This window comes from Caretta caretta, chromosome 7, assembly GCF_965140235.1.
Source record: "Caretta caretta isolate rCarCar2 chromosome 7, rCarCar1.hap1, whole genome shotgun sequence".
Classification (NCBI taxonomy): Eukaryota; Metazoa; Chordata; order Testudines; family Cheloniidae; genus Caretta; species Caretta caretta.
The window spans coordinates 94,167,210-94,186,291 of record NC_134212.1 but is presented as its reverse complement, the minus strand read 5'-3'; the positions used below and the strand labels follow the sequence as shown (position 1 = coordinate 94,186,291).

At 39.7% G+C, this 19,082-nt stretch overlaps 1 protein-coding gene across 3 annotated transcripts in view; it reads right to left on the bottom strand.

The window, feature by feature from the left end:
- Nucleotides 1-16,546, bottom strand: part of MYOF (myoferlin) — a 109,270-nt gene extending 92,724 nt beyond the window's left edge. For all 3 annotated transcript variants that reach the window (XR_007357703.2, XM_048858413.2, XM_075130960.1), the window contains exons 1-2: nucleotides 16,343-16,546; nucleotides 573-628 (exon numbers count right to left, since the gene is read on the bottom strand). Coding sequence is in view for 2 of the 3 variants with exons in the window: in XM_048858413.2 (XP_048714370.2) it covers nucleotides 573-628; nucleotides 16,343-16,430 (144 nt within the window). In the remaining variant the exon portion in view is untranslated. The remainder of the gene's footprint in view (nucleotides 1-572; nucleotides 629-16,342) is intronic.
- Nucleotides 16,547-19,082: the final 2,536 nt, after the last annotated feature.

Genomic DNA, 19,082 nt, shown 5'->3' with positions numbered 1-19,082 from the left:
ATTTCAGTCATGGGGGGAAGTGGGTTGCCAGTGATTTCAGGCCTTTGTGTTTCTACACCCTTCTCTCATTTGTAGATATGATGACACATGATTTTCATGAGTATGCACTTTAACCTCTCTTCTAGCTCATTAAAGAGAATGCTAAATATAGCTAAAACTAACACTGACCTTTGTGGCACCCCTCTAGACACCTAGCCCTAACTTGCATTACCATTTTTCATTACACTTGGTGTACAGTTAATTATCAAAGTGGCAGTGCTCATATCAGGGACCCAGTCATGACGCTATTAATATCAATGCCATGACTCCTTACTTTGCTTACAAGCCTTTGGTAAGGGACCTTGTTAAAAGCTTTCTGAAAGTCCAAGTACACTATATCCACTGGATCACCCATCCCACATTGTGTTTGCTTACTCAGCTGCAAAACACATTTACTGTCACCTGATAGGAAAGTATTTTACTTTAACTCCTATCTGTATCTCAGATTCATAACTGCAGTGACTAATATACTAATTTTGTAGCCATAACGCACTGTACCGTATACAAAAACAAAAATTTTATGAGAATGTCACCTCGTTCCAAACAGGGTTGAGTTCACTATCAATTTTCTTTGTTTTCTTTTTTTCATCTGCAAATAAAAATAAAATGTGATTGTTTGCTTCTATTAAAGGCTTAGAATATTAAGTCAAATAATAATAGAATCTTTCCATTTTCTTTCATAAAAGACTTTTTTAAAGCTTAATGTGATCAAACTATTTTGGCCCATCCAGGATCTGTAGTTTTTGTTGCTGAAAATTCCTTTGGATAGATTTTAGTTGGTTTACTTGCACAGTAATTTGTTTGCATTTATTTAGTTTACACATAACGAATGTTTCATGCAGACTAGACCAGCTTCTTTCCCCTAAAAACCTTTATGTGTCTTAGTCCTTTTTCTTTTGATGTGAGTTTAGTGTTGATGAAAGGGGCCAGACTAACAGCCTTGGACAGTGGCCCCAGTGTGACTGATCTTGTTCATAAGAACATATCTCTCATTTTGTTTAATCCCTTGTTTGTGTTCTTGGATTCTTGTTGTTAATATTTTTAAGCTTCCTGTAAAATGGCAGCAATTTAAACAAAAAAAAGTCTAGGCAGAGGAATGTAGAGTTAAAATTTAAAAAGTTCTCTGCTTCATATGCACAGATATTGATACTAATGAGAATTACACATGCGTATAAGGGGAAATTCACTCCTTTGAGTAAATAGGCTCTGTGCAGAGGTTTATAGGGGGATTAGTTGGATGGAATTCTCACCTCCAACTTGCAATGCATCAATGCACTGACTGCCATTTCAGCATATAAATTGCAATAGCTGCATCCCCTAAGTGGAGGCTCCCAGACACTGGCTCTACTTCAATGTAAACCAGTCTGTGTCCCCTGGGGTAAGCCATGGTGCACAACCAGGGTAGATTATGTCTGGCATGGCCATTCTACCCAAGCTCCTCCCCTTCAGAGGCACAATGGGAACTAAGTGGTGCGGAGGCTCTTACAAAACCCTTCAGACCTGTGTGAATTTCACCCATAGAAAGGAGAACAGAATCCAAGAGGATTCCCCCATTATAACAAATCTACATCAGCTAACATTTTGATCCTAGGTGTCTTGAGTTTTTCTTTAATATAGAAAATAAAATAAAATAAAATAAAATAAAAATATGTATGGAGGAAGGAAAACATTGTCTCTTGCTTGACACTTGGCAGCATAAAATACAGTACATTCACTGAACACATACAAATTTATAAGGGGAAGTGTGTGCCACACAGGAATAACTAATATATTAGCTGTACTCATTATCAAGGCCATTCTAAGTGAACTAATCGTTGAGTTATTGAATACAGAGATATCACTAGAAAGATTGACATTTACAGACTTTTTACTTGCTCTCTTTCTTACCTTCACTCCTTTAGTGAAGCAATATTACAAGCTCACATTGTCATTTGCAAGTTTCAACTATACATTGTCAGTAAAACTTTGAGAAGGTCAGTGAGGCAATATTAAGTCAGTTTCCACATTACTCAGGTGGTGGGATTGGATGGCTCTTTCTATTGGATGAAAGTGGAAGGCACTGAAAAATTAGCCCATACTATATACATTGCAAGGAAGTGACACACACTTCTGTAACAGGAATTGGCCACAAATTATGCAGGATACTGACTCACATCATACCACAAAGGAAAAGCATTTTTAATCTATCGTGCTGTAAACTCACATCTTGCGGAACAAAGAACTAATTCTCATAATATCAACCTGAGTTCCACGCATAGTTAGAGCTAGTCAAAAAAGAAAACCAAAGACACATGTTCTGAAATTAAGCAAGATTAAATATTTCTGAAATTAAATATTTTGATTTTTTAATTTAAAATGACTTTTTAGAATTTCCTTAATTTTAAATATTAAAAAGCTCAAAATAAAGATAAAACTTTTCATTCAATATTAAATGGTTTTTTTCAATTCTCTAAAAATTTTGAAATATTTGTTTCATTTTGACCCAAAACAAATTTCATTTTTTTTATTTCATTTTATTTTATTTTTTGATTTTTCAGAAAGGCCAGCAAACTGAAAAATCAATTATTCCCACAGCTATATTCACAATCCTATGTACTGAGGTCACCTAATCAATAATGCTGCACTGTTGAGCACGGCTACCTGAAAAATCTGGGGTTCAGAACAGATCTTGAGATTCCCAGTCTTTTGGTCAACAGAAGGTGGGATTGTCCTACTGGCAGTTCCATGTAATGGGGAAATTGTACCATAGAGACAGCCCTGATTGAACTGATGGATACAAGCACTACAATCCTGACTCAAGCCAGCTAACACTTCAGTCACAATCCTGTAGAGTAATGTGAGGGTCCGTGTAGTGTAAACACTGGCCAGGATCCCTCTTGACAAGGGGGAGAGCTCATTCTTGACTACCTAGTACTAATTACTAAAAAATAATAGTAAAATAAAAATAAGGTTCATGATTTCATTTATACTATACATACTATGGTGTATGCTGAGAAAAAAAATGTTATGTCATATATTTGAAAGTAATGAGAAGGATTTTGGGTTAAATTAGCAGGATTTTGTTAAAAAAACATACATAAGTTGAGTCAGTCCATATGTGGAGTTAACACATTTGAGGTTGATTTTTAGTGTTTATTCCCTTCATTTTATGTTGCCTCTTCGTATTTGTCTATTTTACCATTCTTTTAATGCCACTTATTTTACTTTATGTTTTTGTACCTGCAGCATAAAACTTTTCCCTTCCCATTTAAGATACTATACTATAGCAACATTTTTTGGCCAAGAGGATTCCCTTTGGGGCCCTTCAGCATCACCCATTCTTCAGCAAATGGGGTCGCTTTGATATCAGGTACTCCCCCACTAGCTGTGAACCCAGCCATGAAAAGCAAGACTCAAAATCATATCATTTGATGAGAATCAAATCTGGGTAAATTTGCACAGTAGGGCAGTGGGCCATCTATTGTTTTTCTTTTGGCCTCACCCTGAGGTAAGGAATATAGGATATTTTTATATTACTTTCTTTGTTAACAAAGCACACTTAACTTACAGAGACCAGAAATAAAGGCAGGTTATATCTCCCCTGCTTCATCTTTGTCATTTTAAGTTTACAAATAGATTTATTGTACTACTGTGACGCTGGCAGGCCAGATGGCAGCTTTTGCCAAGACTGCAGGCATTAGCTAAGAACTGACAAACTCATAGCTGGAGACCAGACCAGTTCATGTATGTGTTAATGTTGCTCAAAATAGGTATTAGTTTCATAAAAATGTATTTAGTGTTTAGACTCGATAGAATGTCTGCAAGTTGCTGCATGCATTAATCTTATTTGTAATCTTATTAATCTTATTTATAATGTCTGAATTCCATGCTATAAGGAAATATGTAAGTTTTGCTTTATAACTTAGAAAATGTTTGCTCTGAACTTGTGAACTCAGATGGGGAGAGAGTTCCCCCCATCTGTCCAGAAGAACTATCAAAATCAGATGGGCCATCAAGGAACATTGCAATACAAAGGATTGGTGAATGGCTGTATCACACCTTGGAAATGCTACATGTAAGGAAGCTTGTCCGATGGACTTGAAGGCTGAAGAAGGAAATAAAACAAAGACATGGGAAAATTTTCTATCGCTTCACTGTTTGAACCTCAAAGGGTCAGAGATCCCAAACTGAAGCCAGAGATCACCAGGGGTTACCATTGGTGCCGCCCTGAAAGACATTTTGAATTAACAAATCCCTACAACTCTGTCACTCTTGGGATTTAGATTGCCACTCATTTGTGTATATGTTTAGTTATTAGACTTTTAAGTTAGTTTATTACAGAATTGGCTACAGGCATTGTGTTTGGTGTGTGATCTAAGATACAAATGGATCTGGGGTAAGTGACTAGTCTCTTGGGACTGGAAGCAACCTGAATATTTCATTATTTTTGGTGTAAGTGATTATTTATCACTAAGTCCAGCTCACCTGGGTGGCAAGATAGACTGGAGAGTTTAGAGGGACTGTGTATGTCTCCATGGTGAGACTGTTATAGTGGTCCAGGAGTTCACATTTGTTACTGGCTTGATGAAATCTAATTATAGAACAAGCCACCAGTTTGGGGTATCTGCCCTGTTTTTGACAGTCTGCTCTGAGGTAGGCACTCACGGTCGTGATTCACTCCAGATAGTGTGACAATTGGTGTAGTCTTGGCAGGATTCTCATGCCACTGGTCAGTTGGGTTAATAGATCATAACCCCAATCATGTTAAAAGTTTACATTTGATATCAAGTTTTTAAGTATTAAAGAGTAGTCACAATGAGTGAATTGCAGTCATATGAGGGTCTTGACACAAAGAACCTTGAAAAATTATGTAAGAATAGGGGATTATCCCATAAAAAGCCTCTGATCAGAAACTGAGAGCTTTGCTCATAGACTTTGAGCAAGGAGCAGGGTCTGAGCACCCCACTGCCCCAGATGCCATAGAAACTGCTGCAGCAAAACTGGTTCAAGAACAATTGTTGTTGTGGACAGTAACTGATGAGGTAAAAGCTGCCATTTGTGATAAAAAACCTTCCACAGTTTTGGAGGCAGCAGAAATTGCAGATAAATATATTGAGTCAAGGGCTCATGCGGGGCACAAACCACAGTGGAAGGGAAATGCTCCTGTTTCCCAGGTTAAGAGAGAGGAGGGGGTCTAGGAATAAACCTACCCCCAACTTTGTTAAAAAATGTCAAAGGAGCCCAGATTTTAAAACCTCTTACCCTAAGAGAAAGCAGGTAGTCTGCCATCACTGTGGGACTCCTGGCCATATAAAACCAAATTGCCTCAAACTTAAGGTCACCCCACAATCTGCGCCCAGAACCCCCACAGGGAGTGCCAGTGCTACCACCATGAGTGCTAATGCTAACACCATGATCCCAGAGGAAACAGTATAGGAGCAGGTGGCTTCATAAAGTACAGTAGGACTGAGTCTTGGTAAGGTAGGAAAGAATTTATTAAAACTGCTAGAGTGAATGGCATTGACTGTACAGGCTGAAGGGACATGGCATCCCAGGTCACTTTGATTAAGGAAAGCTTGGTAAGGGAAGAAGACAGACTTCCTGGCAAAAGTCTAAATATTTCAGTTTGGGCTCAATTTTCTGTGATTGTGCCCCTGACTAAAGTCCACCTTACGTGGGAGGATTTTAAGGGTGAAATTTCATAGAATCATAGAACTGGAAGGGACCTTGAGAGGTCATCTAATCCTGTCCCCTGCATTGAAGGCAGGACTACGTATTATCTAGACCATACCTGACAGGTGTTTGTCCAACCTGCTTTTAAAAATCCCCAGTGATGGAGATTCCACAACCTCCCCAGGCAATTTATTCCCGTGCTTAACCACTCTGACAGTTAGGAAGTTTTTCCTAACGTCCAATCTAAACCGCCCTTGCTGCAATTTAAGCCCATTGACTCTTGTCCTATCCTCAGAGGTTAAGAAGAACAATTTTTCTCCCTCCTCCTTGTAACAACCTTTTATGTCCTTGAAAACTGTTACCATGTCCCCTCTCAGTCTTCTCTTCTCCAGACTAAACAAACCCAATTTTTTCAATCTTCCCTCATAGGTCATGTTTTCTAGACCTTTAATCATTTTTGTTGCTCTTCTCTGGACTTTCTCCAATTTGTCCACATCTTTCCTGAAATGTGGCACCCAGAACTGGACACAATACTCCAGTTGAGGCCTAATCAGCATGGAGTAGAGCAGAAGAATGACTTCTCGTGTCTTGCTTACAATACTCCTGCTAATACATCCCAGAATGATGTTTGCTTTTTTTGCAACAGCGTTACCCTGTTGACTCATATTTAGCTTGTGATTCACTATGATCCTTAGATCCCTTTCCACAGTACTCCTTCCTAGGCAGTCATTTCTCATTTTGTATGTGTGCAACTGATTGTTCCTTCCTAAGTGGAGTACTTTGCATTTGTCCTTATTGAATTTCATCCTATTTACTTCAGATCATTTCTCCAGTTTGTCCAGATCATTTTGAATTTTAATCCTATCCTCCAAAGCACTTGCAACCCCTCCCAGCTTGGTATCATCTGCAAACTTTATAAATTCTTGTTTCCCTCTATCATTTTAGCCACATCTAAGCAGGTTCATGTTATAACATGCAGCCAGAGAGAGTATGGCCCTGACTCACCTGCTGTCTGTAGACAGCAGGCAAAGTTGTGGGGGTGGGGAGGAATGCCCTCGGTCCTTTGTCTATTGAGAGTAGTAGCTTCTGAGAAGCAATTTGAGGATTCTTCTGCTGTGCTGGAGTCTGCTCTAAACTTAGGTGAGACTCAGAAGGAGTTTGTGAAAGCTTAACAAGATGACCCTTCTCTGGACAAGGAGAGGGGTTGCAGCTCAGAATATAATACCCCAGCTGGGAAAGGAAATGGTAGATTTTTTGTATAAGGAGACTTGTTATATAGGGAGGTTTCCATAGGGAAAAAGTGTTGTCCTGGTGAGGTTTGCAAGCAGGTAGTTGCGTCTGAGAAATACAGAGAGAATTGCTCCAATTAGCTTATGATTGTCCATTCATAGGACATTTAGGAGTGGAGAGAACCTGTGACAGGCTTAAATGGAATTTCTATTGGTCTCACATGTTTGAAACAGTAAAGATGCAAGGGACTGCATGGTCACCTGTGCTGATGAGCTCGCCTGGCCAAACAAGAAATGAGATTCAAATGAGATTCAAAAGTTCCCAGGGCTTTTCCTGTACACCTGGCCAGTGCATCCGAGTTCAGAGTGCTGTCCAGAGCGGTCACAATGGTACACTGTGGGATAGCTCCCGGAGGCCAATACCTTCAAATTGCATCCAAACTAACCCTAATTTGAAACAGTGATGTCGATTTCAGCGCTAATCCCCTCGTTGGGGAGGAGTACAGAATTCGGTTTTAAGAGCCCTTTATGTCGAAAAAATGGCTTCGTTGTGTGGACGGGTGCAGGGGTAATTCGGATTTAATGCTGCTAAATCCGACATAAACTCGTAGTGTAGACCAGGCCTAAGAGACTGAAGGAACCCTGCAAAGCATCATGGCAACTTTTGGCCATTATTAAAGAGGTGTTTGCCAGACTGTCTGTGGATATTGTGGGGCCCCCTCACTGAACCTTCCAGGAATGGAAAGAGATATATACTTGTGGTGCATTCTGCCACCATGTACCTTGAAGCCACAACACTATCTAATGTTAAAGCTCAGACTGTAGCTACAGCTATATTCACCATTTTTAGCAGACTAGATTTTCCCAGAGAAATCTTGACTGATTGTGGGGCAAACTTGATGTCTTTAGTTTTAAAAAGTTACAGAGAATTATAATGTGGAGTGAGGCATCTAACAACTGCCCTCTACCATCCAGAAACTAATGGTTTCTAAGATATAATGGGACTTTGAAAGCTATGCTGAAAACGTATGTCACCAAGTGTGAGGATGACTGGGCCATGTTGCTTCCTTATCTGTTATATGTGTACAGATATTTCCCCTAAGAATCTACTGCCTTTGCCCCCTTTGATCTCCTGCGTGGGAGGCAAGTTGAGGGGAGGCAGATTTGAGGTTCTTGGGAGGGCAGTACTGAGGGGACAGGAAAGCCTGTAGGGGAGTATGTCACTCATTTTAAGAATTTACAGGCTATGATTAAATTAATGCAGCAGAACCTTGATAGAAGTCAGGAATCGCAAAAGCTTGGTATAACAGGAATACTGAAAAAAGATAATTTGATATTGGTTATTTAGTATTAATGCTAATTTCAGAGAGGACAAACAAAATGTAGGATTGTTGGGAAGGACCTTATAAGGTGATAGAAAGAGTGAATGAGGTCACTTATGATGTAAGGAAACACTATGGCAGGGGAGCTGTGCAAACGGATGAAAAGCTGATGAAAGGGAGATGGCAGTGAATATGATTTGTTGTGTTGATGAGGGAATATTTAATACTCCTTTGGTTGATTTGGTCAGGAAGAGCAAGGACGAAACTCCCCTGAAAAGCATTGAGTTCAGGGAGGGTTTGGATCTAATCCAAAAGCAGGTAAGGCTGGCCCCTTTGAAGCACCACAAACAGGTATTTTCCAAAAAGAAAAGGAGGACTTGTGGCACCTTAGAGACTAACCAATTTATTTGAGCATGAGCTTTCGTGAGCTACAGCTCACTTCATCGGATGCATACCGTGGAAACTGCAGCAGACTTTATATACACACAGAGATCATGAAACAATACCTCCTCCCACCCCACTGTCCTGCTGGTAATAGCTTATCTAAAGTGATCATCAAGTTGGGCCATTTCCAGCACAAATCCAGGTTTTCTCACCCTCCACCCCCCCACACACAAACTCACTCTCCTCTGGTAATAGCCCATCCAAAGTGACAACTCTCTTCACAATGTGCATGATAATCAAGGTGGGCCATTTCCTGCACAAATCCAGGTTCTCTCACCCCCTCACCCCCCCTCCAAAAACCACGCACACAAACTCACTATCCTGCTGGTAATAGCTCATCCAAAGTGACCACTCTCCCTACAATGTGTATGATAATCAAGGTGGGCCATGTCCAGCACAAATCCAAGCTTTCTCACCCCCCCCCCTTTTTTTTTTTCCCCGGGGGACACACACACACACACAAACTCACTCTCCTGCTGGCAATAGCTCATCCAAACTGACCACTCTCCAAGTTTAAATCCAAATTTAACCAGAACGTCTGGGGGGGGGTAGGAAAAAACAAGGGGAAATAGGCTATCTTGCATAATGACTTAGCCACTCCCAGTCTCTATTTAAGCCTAAATTAATAGTATCCAATTTGCAAATGAATTCCAATTCAGCAGTTTCTCACTGGAGTCTGAATTTGAAGTTTTTTTGTTTTAAGATAGCGACCTTCATGTCTGTGATTGCGTGACCAGAGAAATTGAAGTGTTCTCCGACTGGTTTATGAATGTTATAATTCTTGACATCTGATTTATGTCCATTTATTCTTTTACGTAGAGACTGTCCAGTTTGACCAATGTAAATGGCAGAGGGGCATTGCTGGCACATGATGGCATATATCACATTGGTGGATGTGCAGGTGAACGAGCCTCTGATAGCGTGGCTGATGTTATTAGGCCCTGTGATGGTGTCCCCTGAATAGATATGTGGGCACAATTGGCAACGGGCTTTGTTGCAAGGATAAGTTCCTGGGTTAGTGGTTCTGTTGTGTGGTATGTGGTTGTTGGTGAGTATTTGCTTCAGGTTGCGGGGCTGTCTGTAGGCAAGGACTGGCCTGTCTCCCAAGATTTGTGAGAGTGTTGGGTCATCCTTTAGGATAGGTTGTAGATCCTTAATAATGCGTTGGAGGGGTTTTAGTTGGGGGCTGAAGGTGACGGCTAGTGGCGTTCTGTTATTTTCTTTGTTAGGCCTGTCCTGTAGTAGGTGACTTCTGGGAACTCTTCTGGCTCTATCAATCTGTTTCTTCACTACCGCAGGTGGGTATTGTAGTTGTAAAAAAGCTTGACAGAGATCTTGTAGGTGTTTGTCTCTGTCTGAGGGGTTGGAGCAAATGTGGTTGTATCGCAGAGCTTGGCTGTAGACGATGGATCGTGTGGTGTGGTCAGGGTGAAAGCTGGAGGCATGTAGGTAGGAATAGCGGTCAGTAGGTTTCCGGTATAGGGTGGTGTTTATGTGACCATTGTTTATTAGCACTTTGCGAATACAGACTAACACGGCTGTTACTCTGAAACCAGGTATTTTCCAACTGGTCAGGTTTAATTGACAGGATTATACATTTCATTGAACTAGCAGGGCCCTGCCCTGCTCCTAACAAGGCATATTGTGCTAAAGGGGAAATGCAGAAACAGATCCAGGAAGAGGTAGATAGCATACTGGAGATAGGAGTAATTACTAAAGTCCCTGGGTATCTCCCATTGTGACAGTACCTAAAAAGGATAAAGCCATGAGGTTTTGTGTGGACTTTAGGAAGCTAAATACTATCACCTTACCTGACCCATACCCCACACACCAAATAGAGGACCTACTGGCTGTGTTGGGGAGTGCAAAATTCATAAGCATGACTCATGAGTACTAGCAAATCCCCTTAGATGCTCGTGCTCAAGAAAAATAAGCTTTTATAGAGGAATATGGCTTATATGAGTTTAAGGGTATGCCTTCTGGATTAATCAATGCAGTAGCTACCTTTCAGGGGCTTGTCAATGAGGTGCTGCAGGGGTTACAACCATTTGCCAAGCCCTATATAGATGACTTGGCCATTTTCAGTAGTTTCTGGCAAGACACTTGAATCATAGAATATCAGGGTTGGAAGGGACCTCAGGAAGTCATCTAGTCCAACCCCCTGCTCAAAGCAGGACCAATCCCCAATTTTTGCCCCAGATCCCTAAATTGAACTCACAACCCCAGGTTTAGCAGGCCAATGCTCAAACCACTGAGCTATCCCTCCCCTTTCACATGGGAACTGTGTTGCAAAGGCTTAAAGAAACCAACCTCACTGTCAAGGTCTCCCAATGCAAAATGGGGACTGTAGAGGTATCCTACCTAGGACACAGGGTGGGCAGTGGTTTTGTTTGCTGTGGTCCTTTAAAAGTAGGAAGCGATTAGGAACTTGCCTGCCCCACGAATCCAGAAGCAGGTCTAATCCTTTATTGGTCTGGCCAGCTATTACTAGAGATTTGTAAAGAGGTTTAGTGGCATTGTGGCCCCCCCATAACAGACCTTACAAAAAAGGGGAAACAAGACTGGATGGTATGGACAGAGGCTTGTGAAAAAGGCTTTCAGGACATAAAAGAGGCTTTTTCCAAAGAGCCTGTTTTGGCCAGTGCTGATTTCAGCAAATCATTTATACCATGCACTGATGCTTCTAACATCAGATTAGGTGCAGTCCTAATGCAGAATGGGGGGGGAGAGACAAGTAACATCCCATTGCCTTCTTGAGTAAAAAAAACTAATCATACTGAACAGAACTATGCTGTCATTGAGCAGGAATGCTATGCCATCGTTTGGGCTGTAAACCTTGTTTGTGTAATAAAAAAAAAAAGTCAGGTTTTGACAGATCACACCGCTTTGATGTGGTTGCACTGAGCTAAGGAAACCAATTCTACTTTGTTGGAGTCCAGCCGTACCAGAATTTGATATGGACATAATGTGGAAAGCAAAATGTAGTGGCTGATGCCTTATCAAGAATGGGGTTATTCTGATGCATATTCAGGACCGTCAGTGACATCCTTTCCTACACCTGTTTTGCACTCGGGGTGTGATGCTGGCAGGTCAGTTGCCAGCTTGTGCCAAGGCTTCATGCATTAGCGAAGAACTGATAAACTCATAGCTGGAGACCGGACCAGTTCACATATCTGTTAATGTTGCTCAAAATAGGTATTATAAGAATGTATTTAGTGTTTAGACATGAATGCTACTATTGTACCTTGGAAACACTATGTACACGGGAACTTGTCCTATGGACTTGGAGACTGAATGAAAGAAATAAAACAAAGACACAGGAAAATTGTCTCTCTCTTTTCTATCTGAACTCTCACAGGGCCAGAGAAACCAAACTGAAGCCAGAGATGCCACAGGGGTAACTCCTTGGTCTGCCCTGAAAAAAAACTTTGAATTGACAGATCATTACAACTCTGTCACTCTTAGGATTTAGATTGCAACTAATTGGTGTATATGTTTCCTTGTTTAACCTGTCAATAACTCTCTCATTTCGTTTTCCTAGTTAATAAACCTTTGTTAGTTTATTACGGGATTGGCTACAGGCATTGTCTTTGGTGTGAGATCTAATATACAAATGCATCTGGGGTAAGTGACTAGTCTCTTGGTACTGAAAGCAACCTGAATATTTTGTGATTTTTGGTGTAAGTGATCATTTATCACTAAGTCCAGCTTGCCTGAGCAGCAAGATAGACTGGAGAGTTTAAAGGGATTGTGGGTGAGTTGGTGGTGAGACTGTTATAGTGATCCAGGAGTTCACATTTGTTACTGGCTTGATGAAATCTAATTATAGAACACACCATCAGTTTGGGGTGTCTGTGCTGTTTTTCAAGTCTGCCCTGAGGTAGGCACTCACGGTCGTGAGCCACTCCAAACAGTATGACAACTACTTCTGGCTATAATTTTCTCATACTCTGTACTGGAAATGGTAATTCATTTTTAGTGTGAACCTTTGTCAATGTTCTTGATAGGTAAGATGTGCATGTTAACCAGAAGAATTTCACTAACTAGATATGAATTTTGTTTAGGATAAGGTACTCCTTCCTTAAAAATTCTAACCATACTGCTATCAATTCACCCTCAGAAGTCAAATTGACTCACATTATTATAATTCATCATTGTTGACTTCAGTGGATGGCACAATAGCAGAAATAGGCATCATATAGTGTTAAAAAACCCTTATCATCTACCTTTTTTAAAATCATCTGACAGTGGTATCATTAGGGCTAATACGCCACACTTCCTTACCAAAATATACTTTAAAAACCATCATCCCCAACTTTAATATAATTACATGCTCAAAAACTTCATTAAGACAGAATTAAGGTTGCCCAGTGGTATCTTGTGTCCTTCCAGAATGTGGAGAGTGGCTAAACTTTAACCTCTGAAAACCAGTAAATATAACGTTGTGGAGTAATTAAATCGGAACAAAATCACTTTTATTCCCAGAGTGTCTCCATGGAGATTTACACTGGCATAGCTAAAGTTTTATAATTAGGCCACTATAATTCTGCAAATTGATTTTCCCATTTAGACAAGCCCTTAGACACAGAAGAGGAGATTAAAAAAAAAAAAAAGAGCATCAGCCCACTATTAGCCCAGTTGGCCCAACAAAACAGAAGTCATAGCTCCAAATAATTTTAAGTCAGAACTGAATGCTACGTGTTAAAAGGAAGTAGCAAGCCAATAAAATGTCATACTATTGATTATGCATATAAGCAAACATGTCACCTATTACATCTAAAGGAAGTTTCAGGGTTTTTTTCTAGTTTACTATCTCTCACATGTAAAAATTTTTTATTGCCTTAACTTTTAGTGTTTAATGACATTTTGGCATGTTCTCACACTTCTTCCTTATCCATTTCAATAATGCTTTTATTTAATACAAAATTATGACAAGCTCAGAATTCTGCTATTACAGCCTCTAACTGTGTTTGCAGCATTAGTTTACATTTGGGTGTGTAGTTCTCTTTAAATGATGAGCTGTTCCTTATGTAAATAAAAAACAAAAGGTCAAGCTCACAGGGCTTAGAATAAAAGTTCTTGGGGGAAAAAAAAGAAAAACTAGTGCAGATAAAGTCTATCACTACAGGGTTTTGTGCATATCTTATGATAACATTTACTTAATATGGCGGTGTATGTTAATTATGCCAGCTATACATTACTATGTGAATACTAATGAGCTCTATTCAAGGTGCAGATAAAATTGTATTTTTAATACCTGATACACACATCAGAAGCTAATGAAAATAAACTAAAACTATGATCCTGCAAATGCTTATGAATGTGAGAAATTTTCACATGTGAATAGTCACAGAGAGTTTGCTTATCTGTAAAGATACTCATGTGTATAAAAGTTTGCAGGACCAGGGTCTAAACTGATAAATCTTTCATAACTGGTGTGTCTAAGGGCCTAATCCAGGTACTGAGCACACACCAGAAGCTAATGAAAATAAACTAAAGCTATGATCCTGCAAATGCTTATGAATGTGAGAAATTTTCACATGTGAATAGTCGCAGAGAGTTTGCTTATCTGTAAAGATACTCGTGTATAAATGTTTGCAGGACCAGGGTCTAAACTGATAAATCTTTCATAACTGGTGTGTCTAAGGGCCTAATCCAGGTACTGAGCACACACAACTCCCATTGAAGTTTTAACATATTCTAAACCATATACTGAAATCAATAGAAGTTACCTGTGCTTGATGCTTCTTAGGACCAGTCCATGAGTTTTAAATGACTAATTTAATTTAGAAAATATTGTTGGTTGAATGTGAAATACCATAATGAGTCTATCATAAAATTACATTTTACAATACAATGTTGGCCTCAATCGTGTCAATAGGAGTACTCAGGTGCACAGAGTTAAGCATGGTTTCAGAGTAGCAGCCGTGTTAGTCTGTATTCGCAAAAAGAAAAGGAGTACTTGTGGCACCTTAGAGACTAACAAATTTATTTGAGCATAAGCTTTTGTGAGCTACAGCTAGTGTGTATGGTAACACCCATTGTTTCATGTTCTCTGTGTATATCAAATCTCCCCATTGTATTTTCCACTGTATGCATCCGATGAAGTGAGCTGTAGCTCACGAAAGCTTATGCTCAAATAAATTTGTTAGTCTCTAAGGTGCCACAAGTCCTCCTTTTCTTTTTGCAGATACAGACTAACACGGCTGCTACTCTGAAACTTGCATTGGTAATAGTGTGTGCTCAGGAAGGAGGAATAGACTTGGTCATGAAAAGTAGCACCAAATCAGGGAAGCACAGAGATCAAAGGATACCAGAACCAATCAGCAAGGGGCAAAAAGGGGAGAAGGGACACAAAACTACTGAGAGATGAAAAATAGGGACTGAGGGAACAGAGACAATATAGGAAGAAGAAACAACTAAGGAGGAAAGCAAAGAGAGGAGAGAAAAAGGAATAAAAAGAGAAGAGGCAAAGCGAAAACAGTGAGAAAATCTACCTTGCTAGAACAGCGCTTGTGAGTTCCACACAGAAAGACTTGATTCAGGTATTAGGAAGTAAAGAGGCTTTGGGGGAAAAGCTTAATCACTTTAACAAACCTGAAAATCTAAGACAAAGGGGGAAAGGGGAGGAAAGGGTGCACATCTTTTTGACAATAAAATCCTTCCAGATTGCAACAATTTTGTCAGATATTCTCAGCAGATAGACCACCCTTCCCCATCACACTGTAGCCACCCTTTTGGGCTCACCCTGCTGAGATATCAAATCTCAGCAATTGCTTTTATCCGTTGAAAATTTTGTTTCCAGTTCAGCTTATATTCAAGCAATAATACTCTCAAGAGCAAATTTAACTGTTGGTCACAGTTGTTTGACGGATTGCCTGATACAAGATTGTCTTGGTCCTCCACCTTGAAGGTGACAACACTAAACTTGTAGCTAAACCCCTTTTGGTACTGGAGGAAGAAGCAGCCGTAGAAACTTTAATCAGTTACAAAACTTATATCAAAATGAAATTAACAGTCAATCTTACATATAAATGTTAGTTAATAAGTGTTTTCTCTTTCTCCCTTAAGCAACAAGTAGGTAACTCTGAAAGTGGTATGATATGGAAAGTTAGGAGGTTTAATAATAATATTAAAAGAAATGCTAAAAATACTTTAGTAAAATAATTACAATAAAAGGGATCTGCTGCAGAAGCAAAATTGGTAGTGAGCAGCAGCTGCTGTGCCAAATCAAAAAGAAACTTTAAAGATGCAAGATTTTTAGCATGAACATCACAGGTTAAGGTGCTGGATTGTAACTCAAAGTCGCACAATTTAGACTTTAATTAATACTACCACTAAAAATAGATTTATAAGTAAAAAGCAGAGGACTAAACCCTTACAGGAGCTTGGAAACTGAGTCTTGGGAAAGCAGTCCCAAAGGCCAAGAAAAAGAAAATCACACCCACGAACATACTCCACCCATATCACGCCCTGTGCAGATAACTTCAGTCTTTCTGGTAAAAAGCGTCTTTGCTAACATTATGATGAGATTCAATTTTGTGTAACTTCAGTATTTCATAATTTTAAAATATCAATATAGAACACTTTGTCCTCAAAGCTACAAAAAATATGCAAACAGAAATCTGATTGAGTACATTTGTTAGTTTTCCTTACCTTTAAAAATAACAGAAACAATAGGATCCGGTTTTCCAAATTTAGTTTTAGGGATATTGGTAGCAGATTCCACAATCACCCGAAGCATTGTTTCAAAACTTGTGTTAAACCACTGCTGTCAGAAAAGGAACTTAAGAAAGTCTGTGCTTCAGACGCCCTGTGTCCTCCTCCAGACTGCAAAGCTAGGAGGAGGCAGCAAGGAACAGTTTGCTTACAGAGAAAAAGGGCTGATGGGTGGAACTATGACGGGCTAGTTACTAAAGGCTGTAGAAAAAAAACTACCTGTAAACTGACACCATAATTCCTGTGTAAAGCAAGCACCATCCTGTGAAGTCTGGTCATGTGAAAAATGTACAATGTAAACAGTATATAAAAAAAAGCCTAAGCATATGAACCTCATATAAGTGATTAGGGAAAGAGGAGTACATAGCTGGCAAAAATTAAACACAACCCTAGTAGTCAGACACACCACAGCTCCCTCTTTTAACTATTCTTCTGAATATACCATGTCATTGAACTTTATAACGGTCTACACTTTTCTCATCTTTGCTTTCAATGAATCATGTTTTAATATATTTTCCATGTTTCTTTCCTATTTTGTAAATTCACAAAATATCTACTCTTCAAAACAGTTTAAGTACTCCTCATTCTGTAGGGCTCAGGAACAACGTTTTTAATAAACCTCTCCTATACTGTGTAGCTACTATACATTCTGCGTTTAAGAATTGCACTGTTATATAAACACAAGCCCCTCTAGGAGCAATAATAAAAAAGAAATATGTAATAATATGGTGTCTGAAGAAAAATCTGAAAGTTTTTAACCCTAAAAGGAGAGAAGACCTTGTCTATTGCTCAGTGACCTATAAATGATTGCTCTTAACCAGAGAAAACTAGGGAGTGGAATCCACTGAAAGGAAACCAGGTGAACCAGAAGAACAAAGAATTGGCTATACCAGTTCAAACCATTAGTCTGTTTAGTCCTGTTTCCTGTCTGATGTTTCAGAAGAAAACAAACCAAAGCAAAACCACACAATATATCTATTTGTACAATAAACATACATGGAGATAAATTTTATCCTGACCTCTGCAAATATCACATTATGCCCTGGAACCTCAGATCTTATTATTTTTAGCTTGTATTAACTGCAAATATTATTGATAGTCATTAAATTCTCCAAGCCATCATATTGTACTTGTTGACCTTTAGATGTAGTTCATTCTCTATATTAACTATATGTTGCATGAAGTAGTATTTTATTTCATTTGGTCTACATGAACTGGCCATTCATCATGTTACCTCTTGTAATTGCAATATGGGACAGGCTAACAAGGAGAGTGGTTGTTCGTTTCCTTAGTCCGTTGGCCCACTTGGTTACTATCTGGTGGAAGCTGAGAAAAATAATCAAGGGCATAGACAAACTTAATATTATCCATGTGGAAACATACTGATCCAAATACAGATTTCTTACTGTAGCTGTCTGGAATGCAAGATCAAGGGGATTTAAGGTGGAGCATTCTAATCCAGAGTAGACCAGTAGCAGAGCTTCAAGAACCAGTGAAAGTGACCCTTTCTCCCAAATGGTCTTAATTTACAGGATAAATAGAAAATCTCTGACAGGACGAAATACCTCTGCTAAAAAAAAAAAAAGACTGAAGCTAAAACCTCCCATGACAAAATCATAGCACTAACTATAGCAACGATTTTTAAAAGCATGCAGTAAGAGTGGCGTGTGTAGCATACCTAAGCACAAAAAATGTTACAGAAAACATGAGTTTTAAAATAACTGTGAGGGTCCAAGTTTCCTAGAAAAGTAATTAAACTCTGAGTTATACCTCACCCCATTACACTTACACATTGCAGAATTTATATATCACAGGCCTGATTCAATTCCTACTGAAGTCAACAGAAGTTTGATTGGGCTCTCCCAAACCAGCCATATTTATGCATAACAGCACCAACTTTGGCTTCTGCCCAAACACTCTTCTTTTATAAACCAAAATCTATTTAACTCCACAACAGAAATTCACTCCAGAGTAAAATTTAATTTGAAATCTCAGTGTACAAAGGAACATGTTTGTTTGCAATTTTTAAAACTAGTTTTAAGGGTTAGAAAGAGAAATCTCCAAAGCCAGACTCTAGACATTTAAGATGGCACTAAAAATCCTTTACATAAAATAGTATGTTGGATACCTAGTTTGTCACCCCGTTTCTGCTATTTGTATTGTAATGTTGAAGGTGACTCGGAAATTTCTCCCCACAGCTTGGTGGTGTATAAACACAGGTGTCAGGTCCAGAGCAGGGGTGATCACTTTCCTATATCGCACTTATTCATTTTTCAGACTGACATAGTGCCCAGATGCCAAGGTGATAGGCAGTTGTTAAACCTCCAAGGAGCAAATATGATAATATGGGTTTTTTATTCACACTGGAGCTGCTAAAGGGAGATTACTGCCTTCCCTGGTTCCCCAGCCCCTTCCTCCCCTCTCTGCACTGCTCCCCTTTATTCCCCCATCGCTTCGTCCCATTCTTCCTTCCGTGGCTACTCCGGCCCCTCCCCACTTTTCCTTCCGCCTCAGTCCCTTGCTTCTCTCCCGCTTCCTCTCCTCAGCCTCGCCCACCCTGCTGTTCCGCCTACCCCAAGGCCCCTCCCCTCAACTCTGTTCTCCGTACTGCCTGACCCCTTCGGGACCCCGTAGCTCGCTTCCGGTAGTGAGGTCCCTGAGCGGAAGTGACGTTACC